The sequence below is a fragment of the Sarcophilus harrisii genome, chromosome 2, assembly GCF_902635505.1.
Source record: "Sarcophilus harrisii chromosome 2, mSarHar1.11, whole genome shotgun sequence".
Classification (NCBI taxonomy): Eukaryota; Metazoa; Chordata; class Mammalia; order Dasyuromorphia; family Dasyuridae; genus Sarcophilus; species Sarcophilus harrisii.
Window position 1 is genome coordinate 130564458 of NC_045427.1, and position 20092 is coordinate 130584549.

At 37.5% G+C, this 20092-nt stretch overlaps 1 protein-coding gene across 7 annotated transcripts in view; it reads left to right on the plus strand.

Moving 5' to 3' along the window:
- CSGALNACT1 (chondroitin sulfate N-acetylgalactosaminyltransferase 1) overlaps nucleotides 1-20092 on the plus strand; it is a 384927-nt gene that overhangs the window by 288364 nt on the left and 76471 nt on the right. For 6 of the 7 annotated variants that reach the window (XM_031950808.1, XM_031950813.1, XM_031950810.1 and 3 more), the window contains one exon: nucleotides 1343-2255. In XM_031950808.1, coding sequence (XP_031806668.1) covers nucleotides 1637-2255 — 619 coding nt within the window. In that variant the 5' untranslated portion in view covers nucleotides 1343-1636. Of the gene's footprint in view, nucleotides 1-987; nucleotides 1157-1342; nucleotides 2256-20092 lie in introns of those variants that run through there. The other variant, XM_031950814.1, reaches the window with a different exon arrangement.

Here is a 20092-nt window from a genome sequence, read left to right on the forward strand (position 1 = left end):
ACAATTTTATTCCGAAATTTTGATTTGTTTCCTCATTGTAGGAGATTCTTTGCTGCCAGTCTAGTTCCATGGCTAATTTATCTGGAAAGAACAGTAACATGATATTGTTATACGTGTGTGTGTGTGTGTGAGAGAGAGAGAGAAAGAGAGAGAGAGAGAGAGAGAGAGAGAGAGAGAGAGAGAGAGAGAGAGAGAGGTGTGGGGGAGGATGGCTAAAGTGTCTCCATTCTTCCTTTGCCATCAGGCAATAAAAAGAAATAACATCTTTTCTTTGGGGCATTTTCTTTTTGTAATAAATAAATTTCCTCTTTGGAAAAGTAAGTGGAGGGGGGGGGAGTGAGGAAAAAGAAGAGAGCACCCACACATGGGGAGAACATAAAAGAATGAAAGATGGGTGTTAGTAATAGTGGGGAGCAGAAAGAATGAGAGGGAGTTAAAAGATGACAGGATGAAAAGGAGATTAGTTTGTAGAATGAGTTGGAATTAAATTTGGAGTTGAGGTGCAGAGCATGTATTTAAGAAAATATCTGTTTTAGTGAGAGGCTCTGTGATATGCTAGTGTATCTGTAATGAGCAGCTGGGACACAGAGCTCCTGCAGGAAGCCTGGAGCGGAGCTCTGGCTGTGACAGGGCGGTTGGTTTTTTCCCCCATTTTCCTCCTCCCAGAATTTTCTCACTCCCTCCTGCCAATCATCACCACTTGATTACTATGCTCCGGAAGAAATTTTCTTTTCTGTTGTCAGAAAGCCGAGTTAGGTTGGCCAGATCAGTTCTTCCTACCCTCTCAAGATGAGGAAATTTGAATGTATCAGTGCCTGTATTTCATACTCCACCTCCCTTCTAATACTTGGACTTGAAAGCACCATTCCTTGTTCTGTCTCCACCCTCCCTTTCTTACCTCATCAGGATATTTGGGAATGATTCAGAGCTTACTTTTAGCTCCTGCCTAGCATGAAAGAAACACTATATAGATTGTGTTATGGGAGAGTAAATTTCCTATTACTTAGAAGTGTTTAAACAAAGATTGGACAGTCATGTGTTAGGGATAGTGTGGAGAATATTCCTGTCCGGGTGCGGATTGAACATAAATAATTTCAAGATCTCTTCTAGTGAAGCAATTGTGTGATCATATTTATCTGAACTAACTGGGAGGCGTGTAAGTGGGAATCTGATTGGGATTCTGATCTAATGGCTTTCCTGGAAGGCTCTTTTGAAGGCTGCAGGACACACACACACATACACCTTATGTATATATATATATGTATGTATGTGTGTGTGTATGTATATATATATATAGTTTCACGAAATAACTTTGTTTTTTCTCGCTTCTCTCTCTTTCCAGGTCTTCCTTGATGATCTGCCCTACCCTGAGAAGGCTATGATGAGAGAGAATGTAGGGACCAGGAGGTATTGCTCAGCGAATTGTCCCAGCCTCCCAGCCCAGCCGGAGCAGAAGAGGAAAGGGTCTGTCTTGCTGTGCCTGGAGGGAAGGAGCGGAATGATTTGTGGGAGACGGTTGGACACAGCTCATGCATCTCCAGCCCCGCCTCACCTGTGATCTGGACCAGGGGAATCCTCCTGTGGGGATGCTGGCCTTCTGGGATGCCTCAAGGGGGGTTTTGCTTGCCTTGAGCGGATGAGGATGTTGCGCCGGGGACTGCTTGCCTGGATCTCTCGGGTGGTCCTTTTGCTTCTGTTTCTGTGCTGTGCCGTCTCGGTCCTCTACATGTTAGCCTGCACCCCGAAAGGTGATGAGGAGCAGCTGGCGCTGCCCAGGGCGAATGGCCCCACAGGGAAAGCGGGCTACCAGGCCATTCTTCAGGAGCAGGAGGAGCAGCACCGCAGCTACATCAGCAGCCTGAAGAAGCAGATCGCCCAGCTGAAGGACGAGCTTCAGGAAAGGAGCGAGCAGCTCAAGAATGCCCAGTCCCGCTCCAGCGACTCGGAGGCCCGTCCCGAGAAAGCCCAGGCCGGCCTGCTGGAGTTTCTGAACTCCCAGGTGGACAAGGCCGAGGTGCACGCCGGCGTGAAGCTGGCCACCGAGTACGCGGCCGTCCCTTTCGACAGCTTCACTCTGCAGAAGGTCTATCAGCTAGAGATGGGTCTCACCCGCCACCCCGAGGAGAAGCCCGTGAGGAAAGACAAGCGCGATGAGCTTGTCGAAGCCATCGAGCTGGCCCTGGAGACTCTGAACCACCCGGAAGGGGAGAGCGGCCCCAATCACCGCCTGTACGCGGCCTCGGACTTCATAGAAGGTGGGTCCCTTTGGAGCGGGGAGTGGAGCAGGGGGCAGGTGGGGACTGTAGAAGGCTGGCAAGCCAGCGGGGGGCATAGCTTAGAACGTTTTATGGAGGATTCACCAAAGGTGCAGTCTGTTTTTATTTTTCATCAACATCTGTTTGCACTTAACTTTCTCCTGAAAAGCATCTAGTTGACAGTTTAATTGTTTCTTGGCAGGAAGAGACAAAAGTTGCTTTAGTTGTTGTTGCTGGTTTAAACAACTAACAAAAAACTCTGGAACTCAAGTATATACCAGGACGGATGGACCATCGTGATTTTTGTCTCCTTTTGCAAAGAATTCTTCTAGGGACTGATCTGATTTTGATTAAACTATCTGCATGTTCTTAGTTACATCACATCATAGTTTCTTGGGGGTCTGGCCAAGAGAATCCCATTTTTACAGTATGTTGAGAGTTCCATTGGCCAGATCCTTGTTAGAGTGAGAGTTTATGGTGGAAACAGTCCAGTTGGCCCTTCTATAATTACCAAAGGCTACTTTGTTCCTTAGGGTGGTGACTAAAAAGGGAAAGCAGCTTCACACGCTCCTCTAGAATTCCCTATCAATCAATAAACATTCATTAAGCACCTACTGTGTACCAGGCACTGTATAAAAATAATACAAAAACAAGCCAAAGATAGTCTTTGGCCTCCAGGAACATCCAATCTAATGGGGTAGAAAACAAACATCCATCGTGCCATCTATTTCTTATTAGGGTTCAAATTGTTTCTAATTCAAATTTATTCAAACATAAGTAGAAAATGTGAGGTCATCTGCTTTGTCTGCTTGACTCCTAGTAAGATGCCACTGAGGTGGTCCTATAATTATAGCTATGAATGATCCACTTCCTCTTTGGTTATAATCTTGGTAGTTGTTTCTGTTCTCTAACTCAGACCATCCTGTTGCAATGTCCTCTCTAGAAATAGAACAGCTGCGTTTCATCAATTTAAATTGCATTTCTTTACATGAGTGGGAATTTTCTAATGTTCATTCACTCATCAAATATAACAAGTACTTGCTGTGCACAAATTAATTACTCGATGGGGTTCATCAAAATGTCGAATCACAAATGGAATGACTTCAGTGTTGTCACCCAAGTGAGACATCTATGAGTAAAAGATATGTCATTTCATTATTCTTTACTCCTAGAAAGGTTGTGCTTCAGAGTTTTTTTTTAATTGAAGATTAGACTATTTTAATGATTTATAATTTGTTTCAGCTTCCTGTAAGGCAAACAAGTTGTTTTGGTGGCTACAATAGCCAATACTATTCAGTAAAGCTCTGTACAAGAGACTCTTAACCTGGAGTCCATTCTGTTTATTAAATATTTTGATAACTGGGTTTAAATGTGATTGATTTCCCTTATAATCTTATATATTTTATTTATACATTTAAAAACATTATTTTGAGAAGGGGGGGGGGGTCCATATGCTTCACCAGACTGCTAAAGTGAAGGAAGGAAAGAAGGAAACAAACATTTATTAACATCTCCTCTATTCCAGACATTGTGCTAAGTGCTTTACAAATATCATATTATTTGATCCTCGTAATAACCTTGGAAAGTAGGTGCTATTATTATTCCCATTTGACAGTTGAGGAAACTGAGGAACGCAAACGGAAGTGACTTGCTCAGGATCACATAGCTATCTGGGGTAGGTTTCATACTTGGGTCTTTCTGATTCCAAGTCCAGCACTCTATCCACCATACCACCTAGCTGTCTCAAAGGAATCCATGGCTTAAAATAGGTTAAGAACCCCTGTTCTCAGGAGACCATTTCAAGTTGGGATAGTCTGACTCATTCTCAGAAAATTCTGAATGAAAACTATGAGCTTCGGGGCTTGCTGGCACAGTACTATCTACATGGGGATTCATGGGAGAGGAAAGTTTGCCAGGGACTTACTAGAATATACTTTAAATGAGAGGACTCAAAACCTTAGAACAAAACCTTAGAACAATATTGCGATATAATGAAGAGAATATTGGAGGAGCTATTAGGGTGCCTTGGTTAGGTTTTAGGGGCACAAGAACCCTCCTCTTGGTTCCCTAATAAAGACATGTTCTTTAGCTTCCTTCCAAGCTTGAAAATCTTTTAGCAGGAGCCAAAGCTAAAAATCAGCACAGCTTGTAGTGCAATGGATAGAGTGCTAGACCTGGAGTAAGAAAGATTCTCCTCTCTGAGTTTAAATCCAGCCTCGGACACTTACTAGCTTTGTGCTCCAGTAAGTCCCTTACCCCTGTTTGCTTCAGTTTGTCTATAATATGATGAGCTGGAGAAGGAAATGGTAAAGCCTTGGAATGACTGAACTCAGGGATTCATTTTCCTACAGAAAGAATGTTAAGAGAGGTGATAGGGTTCTCAGGTGAGCCCACAGTAACCAATCTAACCACAGCAAGGCTATGAGAAGACACTGAAATAAGAAGAAAGGCTCCAGGGATAGGGAGGCATATTTATTGCTGAAGTTGCTTTAGTTCTTCTTCTTCCCCAAGGTACAGACCAAACAGAGTGCGGAAAATTGAAACCACTTTTCTTTTTAATGTAAGCTCTGCTTCATGAACCCATTGATTACCTTGCCCACTTCCATTGCCCTGCAGATCAGTCACGTCTCTCCTCTCCTCCCCTGTCCTAATTGTTCATGATCCAGCATTTTTTAAGTCATAGAATTCCTATGGTTTCACTCGGAACATGGTGAGTTCTGTTCAAGGTTTGCCAGATTGGGAAGTCAATTATAGACAAACTTACCTGTACTGCAACTTAAAAAAAAAAAAAAAAAAAAAAACAGACAGCATACACACAATCACAGATACCTTAACTTGAGCCCTGTGAATAATGGGAAGAATAGGTGCATAAAAATTAACTTTCTTTTGATCCCATTTTTAAAAATTATATTTCTTTTCATTGATTTTTAAAAAGCAGAAGTAATGTTGGGGAGCAGAGAAGGTCCATATGCTTCACCAGACCCAGGATTATAAGTCACAAACTCTGGGTTTTGTCCAACATCTTACACTTAGTACTTGGGAGATGCAGGGCTCTACACTTAGTCTCTCTGAACTACAGCTCCATCATTTGTAAAATGAGGATAATGTTTACATTCTTTTTCTATAAAATTGTTGTAAGGAAATTGATTTGTGAATCTTAAAGCACACTCTAAAAGTGAGTTTACTAAGTAGTTGTAATAGTAGTAAGAGTAGTAATAATAGTGACAATAATAGTAATAGTAGTAATGGTAGTAGTAATAAGTAGTAGCAGCAGTACTAGCACTACTAGTAGTAATAGTAATAGTAGCAGTAATACTAATAGTAGTAGTGACAGTAGTAATAAGTAGTAGCAGCAGTACTAGTACTACTAGTAGTAATAGTAATGGTAATAGTAGTAGTAGCAGTACTAGTACTAGCACTACTAGTGGTAAAAATATTAGCAGTAGCTGTAATAATAATAATAAGTAGTAGCAGCAGTTGTATTAGCAGCAGCAGTAGTACTAGTACTACTAGTAGTAATATTAGCAGTAGCAGTAATAGTAATAGTGGCAATAGTAATAAATAGTAGCAGCAGTAGTTTTAGTAGCAACAGTACTAGTACTACTAATAGTAATATTAGCAATAGCAGTAATAGTAATAGTAGCAGTAGTAATAAGTAGTAGCAGCATTAATAGTAATAGTACTACTAATTGTAATAGTAGTAGTAGCAGTAATAGTAATAGTGGCAGTAGTAATAAGTAGTAGCAGCAGTATTAGTATTACTAGTAGTAATAGTAGTAGCAGTAATAGTAATAGTGGCAGTAGTAATAAGTAGTAGCAGCAGTATTAGCATTACTAGTAGTAATAGTAGTAGCAGTAATAGTAATAGTGGCAGTAGTAATAAGTAGTAGCAGCAGTATTAGCATTACTAGTAGTAATAGTAATAGTGGCAGTAGTAATAAGTAGTAGCAGCAGTAATAGTGATAGTACTACTAGTAGTAATAGTAGTGGCAGTAGTAATAAGTAGTAGCAGCAGTAATAGTAATAGTACTACAAGTAGTAATAGTAGTAGTAGCAGTAATAGTATTAGTGGCAGTAGTAATAAGTAATAGCAGCAGCAGCATTATCAGCAGTACTAGTACTAGTACTATTAGTAGTAATAATAGCAGCAGTCACAATAATATTAGTAGTACTAGCAGTAGAAAGAGCTGCAGCAATAACAGCAGTAGAATAAGCAAGAGCAGCAGCAATAGCAATAGCAGGAGCAGTAATAGTAGTAGTAATAGTAATGGTGATGGCAGTGATACTATTGGTAGTAATAGAGGACATTTAGGACTTGTAGTCAGGAAACTGGATTTTCATCCTGACTTCGACCCTTAAAGGGGTTATTTCAAACCTTTTTCCTTAAGATTTCCACAGAGACCTCTCTGTGTCTCTCAGCTGAGGAAGTTGATTTGTACTTAATTTTTTTAAAGGCCATATTCTAAGAGCTCCCCATTCTTTTTGGCTTCTCATATTACTTCAGTCTTTTTTCTCATTATCTCCTCTTTCACTCCAGTCATGGATAATGTCTTCTTACCAATGCAAACTTCCTGACATTTTCATTTTTTTCTAGGATGTCTCACCGTCATCTTTGTTCTCTCTCTAATTTTCAATACTTTCCTATATAGTGGCTTCTTCCCTGCTGCCTACAAACATACCCATCAGTACTCCAGCCTTAAAGAATCTTCATTTGATCTGTTTGATTATGACTATTTCTGAGCAAAATGCCTTTAAGAAAACTTTCCCAGTAGACTATATTTACTTTCTCCATTCTCATATAAATCCTCTGAATCTGGCGTTTGATTTCAATGTTCTACTGAAACTACGCTCTGCAATGTTGCCAATAATCTAGTTGCCAAATTTAATGGCCTTAACTCTCATCCTTATCCTTCCCCTTCTCTGGACATTTGATACTATCAATTACCTTCTCTTCCTGGACTCTATTTTTCTTTCTAGTCTGTCAGGATGCTTTCTTCCTCATTCTGCTCTATGTTTGATCATTCCTTTTTAGTCTCTTTTGCTGGTTCTTAATTACATCTACTAACCTTTGTTTCTGGACCCTCTTCTCCTTTTTATTTATACCATCTCACTTGGTGATCTCATTACCTCCTGTATGTTCAATTATTATCTCTATGCACATGATTCCAAAATTTATAGTTATGCCTGAAAGATTTTCCTGAGATCAGATTTTGGCTGGCGAAGAAGGGAAGAACAGAATAGTAGGTCACTGATCTGCTTAAAGCAGATCAGAAGAGGAATCTTCAAGAGGAAGAAGAGAGAATTTTTAGAGAACATAAGAAACTTGAATAATGCTACAGTTTTGGCCATGGCCTGCAGTACCTGAGCAACCTTCACCATGGAAGGTTCTATTTAGAGTAGCTCATATTTTGTTTCATTTTATTTTTGCCTCTGAAATAACCAGTTTCAGAGATAAATTAACAATAAGGTGAGAGCTAAAAATCATTACTCTTTACTTCATCTTTTCTGAACTAAAGTCATGAATTAGCAATTACCTTGTGTAGATATCTCAGACTAAGTGTTCCCAAAGACAACTTAAATTTTACATATTCAAAACAGAACTCATTTTATTTCCCCCAGATCCTTCCTTCTTCTTTACTTTCCTATTACTTGTGAGGGTACCACCAACATTTTAGCTGCCCAGTCCCACAGCCTTGATGTCATCCTTTATTCTTCACTGTTTCTCATGTCATGTGTCTAATCCAGTCTCAGACCTTCATAGCATTTCTTATATGTATCTTATTTATTCCATTCATACAACCACAGCCTTAATTTAAGCCCTTATCACCTCTTGCTTGGATTATTGCCCTAAGATTTTGAGTTATTGTAATAGCTGCAATACAAACTTGACTCCACTGCCACAGTGACTTTTTCTTTTTTATTTTTTTATTAAACCTTTTTTATTTTCAAAACATATTCATGGATAATTTTTCAACATTGACCCCTCCAATCCAGCCATTCTGGAGAGCAATCTGGAACTATGCTCAAAAAGTTATCAAACTGTGCATACCCTTTGATCCAGCAGTGTTACTACTGGGCTTATATCCCAAAGAGATACTAAAGAAGGGAATGGAACCTGTATGTGCAAGAATGTTTGTGGCAGCCCTGTTTGTAGTAGCCAGAAACTGGAAACTAAGAAAATGTCCATCAGTTGGAGAATTACTGGATAAATCGTGGTGTATGAATATTATGGAATATTATTGTTCTGTAAGAAATAACCAACAGGATGATTTCAGAAAGGCCTGGAGAGACTTACGTGAACTGATGCTGAGTGAATGAGCAGGATCAGAAGATCATTATATACTCCAACAACAATACTATATGATAATCAATTCTGATGAATGTGGGTCTCTTCAACAATGAGATGAATCAAATCAATTCCATTTGTTCAAAAATGAATAGAACCAGCTACACCCAGTGAAAGAACTCTGGGAAATGAGTGTGAACCACTACATAGTATTTCCAATCCCTCTGTTTTTGTCTGCTTGCATTTTTTTTTTTTTTACTAATTGTACATGATTTCAAAGTTCAGTTCTTCTTGTGCAGTAAAATAACTATGTGGATATATACACATATATTATATTTAACATATACTTTAACATATTTAACATGTATTGGTCTACCTGCCATCAGAGGGAGGGGAGGAGGGAAGGAGGGGAAAAATTGGAACAAACGATTTTGCAATTGTCAATGTTGAAAAATTATGCATGCATATATCTTGTAAATAAAAAGCCATAATAAAAAATGAAATGAAATTAAACAGAGAGATACAAAAAACCCAAAACAAAACATTTACCCTTCCAAAACCTTATGTTCTGAATTTTTGAATAGATAGCAAGTAATTCAATACATGTTAAACATGGTAAAAATATATGTTAAATCCAATATATGTATACATATTTATATAGTTATCTTGCATAAGAAAAATGAGATCAAAAAAGGAAAAAAAATGAGAAAGAAAACAAAATGCAAGCAAACAACAACAAAAAAGTGAGAATGCTATGTTGTGATCCACACTCAGTTCACACAGTTCTTTCTCTGGGTGCAGATGGCTCTTTTCATCACAAGATCCTTGGAACTGATCTTAATCATCTCATTGTTGGAAAGAGTCATGTTCGTCAGAATTGATCATCGTACAATCTTATTGTTACTGTGTACAATGATCTCCTGGTCCTCCTACTCATTTCACTCAGCATGATTTCGTGTAAGTCTCTCCAGGCCTTTCTGAAATCCTCCTACTGGTCATTTCTTACAGAACAATAATATCCCATAACATTCATATACCACAATTTATTCAGCCATTCTCCAATTGATGGGCATCCACTCAGTTTCCAGTTTTGGGCCACTACAAAGAGACCTGCCACAAACATTCTTGTACATGTGGGTCCCTTTCCCTCCTTTAAGATCTCTTTGGGATATAAGCCCAGTATTAACACTGCTGGGTCAAAGGGTATGAACAGTTTGATAACCCTTTGAGCATAGTTCCAAATTGCTCTCCAGAATGGATGGATGCATTCACAATTTCACCAACAGTGTATTAGTGTCCCAGTTTTCCCAAATCCCCTCCAACATTCATGACTTTCTAATGTGTATGTGTATACACACACAACACACACACACACACACACACACACACACACACACACATTTTATATATATAATATATTCCATGGAATTTCCTGCTCATTAAATTCCAGTGGCTCCCTAATACCTGCAGGATCAAATATAACAACCTTTGTCTGGCACCTAAAAGTTCTTGATAAACTCCTGCCTTCCTATTTGAGCATGACATTCCATCTCTTACCTCAGTTTCACTGGCTTTTTTTCCCTTCAGTTTGAATTTATTTAGTATTTAATTTTCTCCCAATTACATGTAAAAACAATTTTCAACATTCATTTTTAAAATTTTGATTTACTGGCATCTTTCAAGATCCATTTCCAATCTTACCTTTCTTAGGCAGCCTATCCCAGTCTCTAAGAGTTATCACCTTTCCACTCTTAGATTACTTTCCATCTACTCTGTAAATATCTTTTTTAATATTTAAATTTTTAATTTTTAAATATTTAAGTTTGGCTTGATGTCTCCCATGTAAGAATGTAGGCTCCTTGAGAACAAGAGCTGTTTTCCCTTGTCTTTCTGTCTTTTGTACTTTGCACAGTGCCTACCCAGTGTCAGCATTTAAACATTACTTGTGGGATTGACTGATTCTGTACATTTAGCAGCACTCAAACCCAGGTCTCTTGATTCTGAGCCACTGTTTTCCAGTCTTTCTGTTTTGCCGTGCTGCCTCTTTAATAAATGTCTCTGGGAAGAGGCACTGGATGACTGTTCAATTAGTCATTTTTACTTCTGTGAAATGACTTGCATTTTTGTGAGGCTAGTCACTATATTCCTGTGAGAGTTTTCCAAACCTCCTATTTTTTAACCTTGCATCATGTGGGTGCCAGCTGGGTCTTGTTAGACCTGTAGAGGTGAGGTGAGCTCCCAGAAAACCCAGAACTCAGCAGGCTTCTTTTCCTACTGTTTCATGCTAGCCTTTTCTTTCTTGACCATAATCTGGTAAATTAGTTCTTTTTCTTGGCCCTTTGCATCCCTCCTGTACCGTCCTGATTGCCTTCTGGCAGAAAATTCTGGGCTGGACTTGCCGGACAAACTACTCATTTCCTCTTTGTTGCCTCTCACTTTGTACCTTACTATCCCTATCTCTACTCGAGTTGAACTTCCAGATCAGACTATAGTATTAGAAGCATTCTATCTCACACTGAACCCTCACCCCAGCCAAAAGCAGCAACCAGACTCAATAATGACAGGAAAAGACATTTTCACTCTAAAATCAATGTGAAATTTGGTGCAATGAACTTGTAAATGTCTGAGTAATGGCAATAATCACAAAGACTGTAAAGGCTTTTTTATTATAAGGAGGATGCTGATTATCTTTTGTGGTGTCCTTAGAGTCAGCCAATCAGCAAACAAGCATATATGAGAGACGTACTCTGTGCTAGGTGTTGTGCCAGTCCAGGAAGGCAAAAATAATATTGCTATTAACAAGTTCACATTGTTCTAATTCTAATTGGAGACCCAAATAACGAGGTGCATACATATATGTACAGGGTAGATAGAGATAATCTTAGTTAAGGCCCTAGAAGCAAAGAAAGGCATGAAGAAGGTGACGCTTGAAAAAAAGCAAAGGAAGCTCGATGGCCTGTGGGAGGGGAAAGAGTATTGTAGGTAGGAGGGATAGCCCGGGTAAAGGTACAGACAGATGTGGACAAGGAACAGCAAATGGTCAGTGTCGCTTCACTGAAGGTTTCATGGAAGAGAGTAAAGGTTAAAAAGACTAGAAATGTCAGGAAGAGCGAGACTATGAGGAGGCAATCAGAAGAGTTTGTATTTAGACAAATAAAGCTTATTAATTAAGTGCTTTCTATGTGCAGACACTGCACACACACATATGTGTGTATAAATGTATACAAACATGCATATTTCATCAAATATTTGATTCTGGAGATAATGGATATTTGATTTTTATTGAGAAAGAGGATGGCACAGTCAGACCTAACAAAAAGAAATTAAACTGCAGCTGGAAAGAGTTAGGTTAGTATGTTGAATTTAGGAAAAGACTAAATTGGGGCCTCAGGCACAGGATTTCATGAAGTCCCCCTCATTCTATAGAATTTTTATCTCTTATCGCATAAGATTCTCAGGGATTTGGTGAATAATTTATTTTTGTCAAACTTCAGCTAAAATCCCATCTTCCACTAGAAGCCTTTCCCAAGCATCTGTAATTCTTGGGCTTTCTCTTTGTTGATTAGCTCCAGTTATCTTGTATATTTATTTGATCACATTTATTTGCATGTTGTCTCTGCCTATTAAATGGTTATCTCCTTGAGGACAGCGATTATCTTCTGTCTTTTTTTGTATCCTCAGTACTTAAAACATAGTACTTGGCATATAGTAGATATTTAAAATGTTTACTGACTGACTAACTCTTTCAGAATCATATAAAGTCCTAAAGAAACTTTTGATGAAATTTAACAAAAATAGTTTAAAAGATTAGAAAGCAAAAAACTCTATTAATCCTTCTTTTATATGTTCCAACTTCCACCAGATACACTTAGAGAATAGGATTTTCAATAATGGGGAAGAAATAATGTTGGAGAACTAAAGAAACTTTGTAGGGAATAGAAGTGAGTAAGCTTGAATAAGAACTTGGAAATACTGGGATGAGGCATTTTGTTCGGCATGAAGATGCTGAGATATTGGTGTGGGGGTACAGAAGGGAATGGGAAAGATGCTAGAATCTTATTTGCAGGTAGATATATAGATTACAATCACTTTATTAATCACTTACTGTATACCAGACACAGGTAAATTATATGGATATAAATACAAGTAAAAAGAAAGAGAGCCCCCTGCCTTTAAGAAGTTTACAACCTTATGGAGGCAAACAATCCACAAAAGGAAGCTGAAGAACAAGGTTTGGGGGATAATGTGTACTGATGTGGAGGTATAGTGTTGAATTTTGGAAAGTTAGGAGCAAAGCTGGCAGGAGAATAAAGTCTTTGGGGGAAATGCCAGGGTGAGATTGTAGCAGTCATGATTTTGAAGTCTTAAATGTCAGATGTATAGCTAGGAGAGAATCTTAAAGTATAAGACTATATCAGAATTCACAATATGGAAATCTCCAGCTATATATATATATATATATATATATATATATATATATATATATATATCTAGTTTTGCCAGTTGAATACCACAGGGGTTAATTAACTCAAGTTGTAAACATAACACCTTTATTTTGATAATAGATATCTCAATATGTTTATCAAAAACCATGCCAGATGGCCTGGAGACAAGGCTATTCTGACCCAAGAGCTAGGTCCATAATGTAAAGCTAGTAGGAAAGTGCATAGACTAAAGATTATGGGAGCAGGGATAGAGGGAAGGAAGCCATTCATATGGCAAGGACACACACAGTAACCCCAAGTCTTGAGATTAAATCCACAGTCCATGTTGTTTACCCCATATGCATGATCCAGAGCAAGGTGACTGTTTAAATGTATTTCCGTCACATTCAAAGTCCAGACCTTTTAGGGGACATAGACAAGCAGAAGAGCACAAACAGAACCAGAGTTTAAATGGGCAGCTGTGGGTCAAGGTTCCACTTCAAGACAGATACATAGCGTGATGATCCTATCCCTTCTGTGATCCTTTTCTTATCCCCAAAAATATCTTTAATTTTTTCATGTTTTTAGTTTCTCTCATCAATTATGGTTCATTCTGAGGATCAGCAGTCTCAACATTCCCAACATACCTTGCTTAATTTTTTCTATCCCTTTTACTCTGTCTTGTGTAATTATTTTTTTCTTAATCTAAGTCTATGATGAATCTTTTGACCATTCTCTCCTCTTGGATTCTCTATCCTTTATTGGTTTTGAATTCACAATTCTCTCTTTATTCTCCTTCTACCTTTCTAATAACTCCCCATAGTCTTTTTTACTTTATCATGCTTTTGATACTGTCTAATCATGATATATTCCAACTTATTGGGCTTCTTCTATTTTCTTTTCATCTCTAATCTTTTCCCTGAGAGACGGTACCTCTAACTAACTGTCTGTTGTGTTTCAAACTGTACATTATCTTTTATACATCTCACACTCAATATACTTAAAACAAAATTCATCATATTGCCCTTAGAAACCACTTCTCTTTCAAACTTCCCTACATTTATGGAGGGCGCCACCTATCATTCATTATACTTGACTTCCTTATTTATCTAATCCTTTGCCAAATCTGTCTATGCACTCTATAGAGTTTCTTATTTTGTTTAAAATTCTGTTTAGGTGCCACCTTTGACGAGAAGCCTTTCCTAATTCTCCACAGTTGCTTTTGCCTATCCCCATAATATTTTTTTGTATTTTTTGAATTTATTTTGTATATGTTTTTGTACATAAATTTACATATCAATTTATATATGTATTATGTTGTCTCTTCAAATGGAATATAAGCTTCTTAAGGGAAAGGATTATTTAATGTTTGTTATTTGATTTTCTAGTCCAGTGCTTTGGGAAACCCCTTTTTGGAAGCCAAGCACTTAGCAGAGTGACTACTACATAAGTAGACACATATTAATGTTTATTAATTGCTATTAGGAGCTTAATAAATGCTTATTGATGGATTGATTTTGCTTCTCTTATTCTTCACCCAAATACTCTCTACCACATTACCTCTCTCCCCTCTAATTTCTGGCTCTCCTCACATGAATATAATGCTTTTTTTTCTCTCCCTACCCTCAGCCCTTCCTTTTAAAATGTGATATTATCAGTCCGCTTCAGGAAAGAAGAATGAACACTGATATTCCTTTTGCACGAGAGTATACCTTTTCAGTGTCACTAATATATAATCAAACTCTGGTCTTTTGTTTTAGGGCCTGCAGTTCATCTTGCTTGCTGCCCATCTTTTGTGTATTTGTTCATAGACATTGTGAGGCCATAGTTTATTGAAAGTTTCTTTCTTGGATTCTGTCTCCTACTGGTAGAGGGACCTCTCTATTGCTATTCTTCTTGTATTGTAAATAGTCTCTATGGTATCTAGCTTGGTAGATTTTCATAAACAGTCTTCCTTGCTCTGCATTCCTTTTTATTTTATTGCTTTTTTAAAAAAATAGATTTGTAAAGCTCCAAGAAAATGTTTTTCTAAAAATGGTAGTTTATTTTTCCAAATACATGTAACCATAGTTTCAATATTTATTTTTGTAACACTTTGTGCTCCAAATTCTTCTTCCTCCTTCCCTTACCTCTCCCTTCCTTGAGACAGCAAATAATCTGATAATAGGTTAAATATGTGCAATTATTTTAAACATGCTTTGATATTTGTCAGTCGTGCAAGAAAAATTAAATTACAGGGTAAAAACTATGAGAAAGAAAAAGACCCAAGCAATTGGACAACAACCAAAAAAGTAGTGAAAACATTATGCTTTCATCTACATTCAATTTCCACAGTTCTCTCTGGACACAGATGTCATTTTCCATTCCAAGTCTATTGGAATCATCTTGAATCACTGCATTGTGGAAAAGGGCCAAGTCTATCACAGTTGATCATCATATAGTCCTGTTGTTGTTGTGTACAATGTTCTCTTGGTTCTGCTCACTTCACTCAGCATCAGTCAATTTAAGTCCTTCCAGCCTTTGGAAAATGCTTTTTTGTCAGCTCTCGCTAGTTAGTTAGTTCTGTCTCTAGTCAAGGATTCCTCTAATTTTCTAACTCGAACAAAGGATCCTTATAGATGTATTCTATTCCTAACCATCATAATTGTATTTTCAATAGTGGGTCTATAAATCCTAATTCCTTTCTCAGACATCATACTCTTAACCAGATACTTTATTTCCAAGATTTCTAACTACAAGCTGACCATGTTTTCCTCTACATCAGATGGCATTTATTACTTTAAAGGCCAACAGAGTCAAACAGAAAATGAGAAATTTGGGATCGCTTAGCTGAGATTGAGCCTTTACTTCTTTTAATCACTTTGCAGGATAAACAGCACAGTAGAGGGACAATTGGAGTCAGAAGCTGTAAGTTTGAATCTTGGTTGAATCATTTGCGTGGTGACTGAAGATCCTGCTATCTCTGAGTTTATGAACCCATGCTCCTATGGGATAAATGGAAAGAAAGAGAGTGTAAAGGTCACGGCAGAGGAAAGAGGTCCAGCACTGAGAAAGAAAAAGGTTATAAAACAAGCTCACTAATAGCTTTGCTTTCTCTCCAGTTCACCTGCTACTTCTGAACAATGACAAAGCAGAGAACAAAATACAAAACATGGATCTAATCCTGATCAGGTTCTTCAGTTTATATGTTTGTTTGTTTTTAAATCAGCTGTTGTCTTTAAAAGGTTAGAGCTAAACATCTCATTGGCTTCTATCTCAGTCTCTGAATTTCTTTTATTCTTTCTTGGATTTTGCTGCTGCTGCTGCTGTCTTTGTTACTGTTAATAGCATTGAAATATTTGTAAGTCGATGTGTCTAATGTTGTTTTGATCCTGTTTTGTTCACTCTGTGCCATTTCATGTTTGCTTTCCTATATTAATTTATAAATTTGCCATTTCTCATTGTATTTGTACAGCAAAAAATCCTATTTTGTTTACCTATTCTCCAGTTATTGGCTATAAGCATGTCTTTAGTTTTTCACTTTTATGAATTTCCCTGCTCTGAATATTCTCTTGTCAGGGGAGCCTTTTTTCTTGCCAACAATGTCCTTAGTGTAGAGCCTTAGAAGTGGAATCACAGGGTCAAATTGGGGTTATGAACAGGCTTTTTGAGCTTTTTATTATTAAATACTAGTATTGCTTTTGTAAAAAAAAAAAAAATTATACAGCCATACCAGGCATTCTAATAGTTCCCTGTTTCTCCACATCCTCGCCAATTACTACTAATTTTTGTTTGAAAACGAAACATCTCAAGTCTAGGGAGGTAAAAGGGAGATCAGTGGTGGAAAATCAAGACGATTCTCACCCATTTGGAACAAGTCTAGGAAAAGATTTTTCTTATGTAAAGGACAGGGACTAGATACTGGTATCTAGCCCATCCCTGCAGAACTATTTTTGTCATCAGAATAGGTAATTATTGATGACCATGAAAGTAGCTCTTTATGCATAATGACCTTTTTGTCTTGTCATCACTACCATGAGTGTTAAGGACCACAGTTATCAGAACTCTGGGTTCTTCTGTCTTCCTCCAAATTAGTCATATAACAGGAGCCCATACTCTTGTGTTGGATATTTTCAAAAGATCCAAACCTTTTCTTAGGGAGTTTATAATATTTTGCATTTCATACACACATAGACATAAACATGGGCATTTTTATACATATGTATTTGTGTGTTATATACATATATAAGTTTCCCTACATTATAAAAAGGGTCTAAGAATGAGATGAGGCAGCTAGGTGATAGAGTAGATAGACTGTGCCAGGCTTAAGGTCATGAAGATTTATCTTTCTGAATTCAAATTTGGCCTTTGACACTTAGTTGTATAATCCTTAAATTAAAGTCATTTAATCCTATTTACTTCATCTGTAAAATGACCGGGAGAAGGAAATGAAAATCATTCCAGTATCTTTGCTAAGAAATGGCCAAATGGGATCCTGAAGAATCTCAGACAAGACTGAAATGACTGAACAACAACAACCAGCACAACAAAGAATGGAGACGAGAACAAAATATCTCTATTTAGCAGAGTGCCTAGCACACAATAGGTGTTTAATAAATGTTTGTTGACTCCATTTTCTTAGCTCTTTCCCTGCTTCCCAGAGTCCTGTCAACAGCACATCAGCATTTTTTTTCCTCTCCCCCTTATCCAAATCTGTTTCACAGTCAGTTGGTTAAAAATGGTGTGTGAACAACAGCAAACTTTCATAATTCTGTGTGTATTTATGTTGCCCAGATTAGTAGTACACCATATGCTATTTAAAGAAACATTCAAAGTCTTTTGGAAGAGCAGATGATGATTTATAGCTTAGAGCTTGTTCTCTAAAACATTACAGATTTTTATGCTTGAATCTGAGGAGTTAAAGATACTTTGAATGGGGTGGGATGTGAGGAGAGCCTATTTATTATCTGTGAAGTCAGCAAGCCTGACCAACCATGACCATGGTGATGGCTGGTCATTTTCCCCACCTTAAAACAATACCTTTGTCTAAGTAACACTTGAGTTACTGTAAGGAGGCGGACCAGGGTCTAACCCCAAATGGCTGGAAAACATGTTCCTCCTCCCTAGCTGGTGCTTGTGGACCACTGGTGGCTGCCACCCACTCATGACCTTGTGTCAACACACTCTTGATCTTTCAGCTTTAGGAGCCGGCTTCCTCCCGCACTTAATGGGCCAGGGAGAATCCCAGGATGAATGGAAAGATTTACTATGTCATCAAATTCTCCCTGTATCTTAAAGGCTCAGGAAGATAAATCTGTAGAGAGGTGGAAAATAGGCTGCCATAAAAAAGCCAAAGTGATGCTTGCATGCATTTATATTAGCCCAAAGATCCAGACCTACATACATATACATAGATAGAGATATATGTATATCTCCATGCATAGGGAGTATGTATGTGAATATAAATATATATATTCCACATATTTACATATATAAATATATGTAGATATATCTGTCAGAATGTATGTATATATGTATATATCTTATGTGTATGTGTATGTATATATGTAAAACATATATTCTTTAGAGTAGGAAAAAATGGAATTAACTTTAAAGAACTATGCAAATGTGACTTATTATTATCTTTTTGTATGTGCTTTGATGGCCACCACTCCTTTGTTGGTAGATAGACCATCCACACAGATGTCTGTGCATGCACATGTAGACTACTATTATTTAAAATTTCTTTCTTGTTGGAGGTTGAAGTTAACCTTCTGTTTAAACAAGCATTTATAGAATAGATCACGAATGTTTTTTAATAGAAAAGTGGGATATAATTTTCTTTGTGCAGGTGCATTTCCAAATGTTGAAGGTTTTTCCCCTTCCAAAAGGAGAATTTGGCTCTAGGTCAAGTTCTGCCATTAGTTAGCTTTGGAATAACTCATAAAATGCCCACTGGGAATCAGTTTACTCATTTATAAACAAGGAGGTTGGACTAGGTCATCATTAAGATCCCTTTGTGGTATAAAATTTGGGCATTCTAGTTATGTCTATTTATGTAAAGTCTACACAGAGATGTCTGTCTGTAATATAGACCAGAGTCCCTCAGTACATTGTTAATTGAATTTTTATAGTCATCTATGGTTATAATGTGGCCTCTAGCCTCCTTATTATTATTATTATTATTTTGCCTTCATTGTTGGTATGTAATTAACCAGGTCTTTGACATCATGTCATAGACTTAGGAATTGACTTTTTTTCCTTTTCTTACTATGTTATTTTTCCAAATACATGCAAAAATAGTTTTCAACATTCATTCTTGCAACACCTTGTGTTCTAAATTTTTTCTCCCTTCCTTCCTTTCCCCCTCCCCTGGACAACAAGTAATCTGATATAGGTTAGTAGTTAAATGTGCTGTGAAAAAAAAAAAAAAAGGATTAAAAGAGAAAAAAAACACAAGAAAGGAAAAACACATAAACAAACAAACAAGAACACAAAAAAGGTAAATATACTATGCTTTGATAAACACATTCAGTCTCCAGTTTTCTCTCTGGGTATGGATGGTAGTTTCCTTCACAAGTTTATTGGAATTACCTTGAATTATTGTACTTTTTTTTTTAAAATCACATTCATCACAATTGATTATCACATAATCTTGTTGTGCTGTGTAAAATGTTCTCTTGGTTCTACTCACTCATCAATTCATGTACATCTTTCCAGGCTTTTTCTGAAATCATTTGCCGATCATTTCTTAGAGAACAATTATATTCCATTATAGTCATGTACCATAACTTATTCAGCCATTCTCCAAGTAATGGACATCCACCCAGTTTCCAGTTCCTTGCCACTACAGAAAGGGCTGCCACAAACATTTTTGCACATATGGGTTATTTTCCCTTTTGTATGACCTCTTTGGGATACAGTAGGGCTATTGATGGATTAAATGGTATGCACAGTTTTGTAGCCTTTTGGGCATAGTACCAAATTGTTCCCCAAAATGGTTGGTTCATTTCACAAGTCCAACAACAATGCATTAGTGCATGACAGATTTTTTTCAAATTTTCTAGGAACCAGAGTGCACAGAGCACTAGAACTAGAGTTGTGAAGATCTGAGTTCAAACTTAACCTCAGACACTAGCTGTATGACC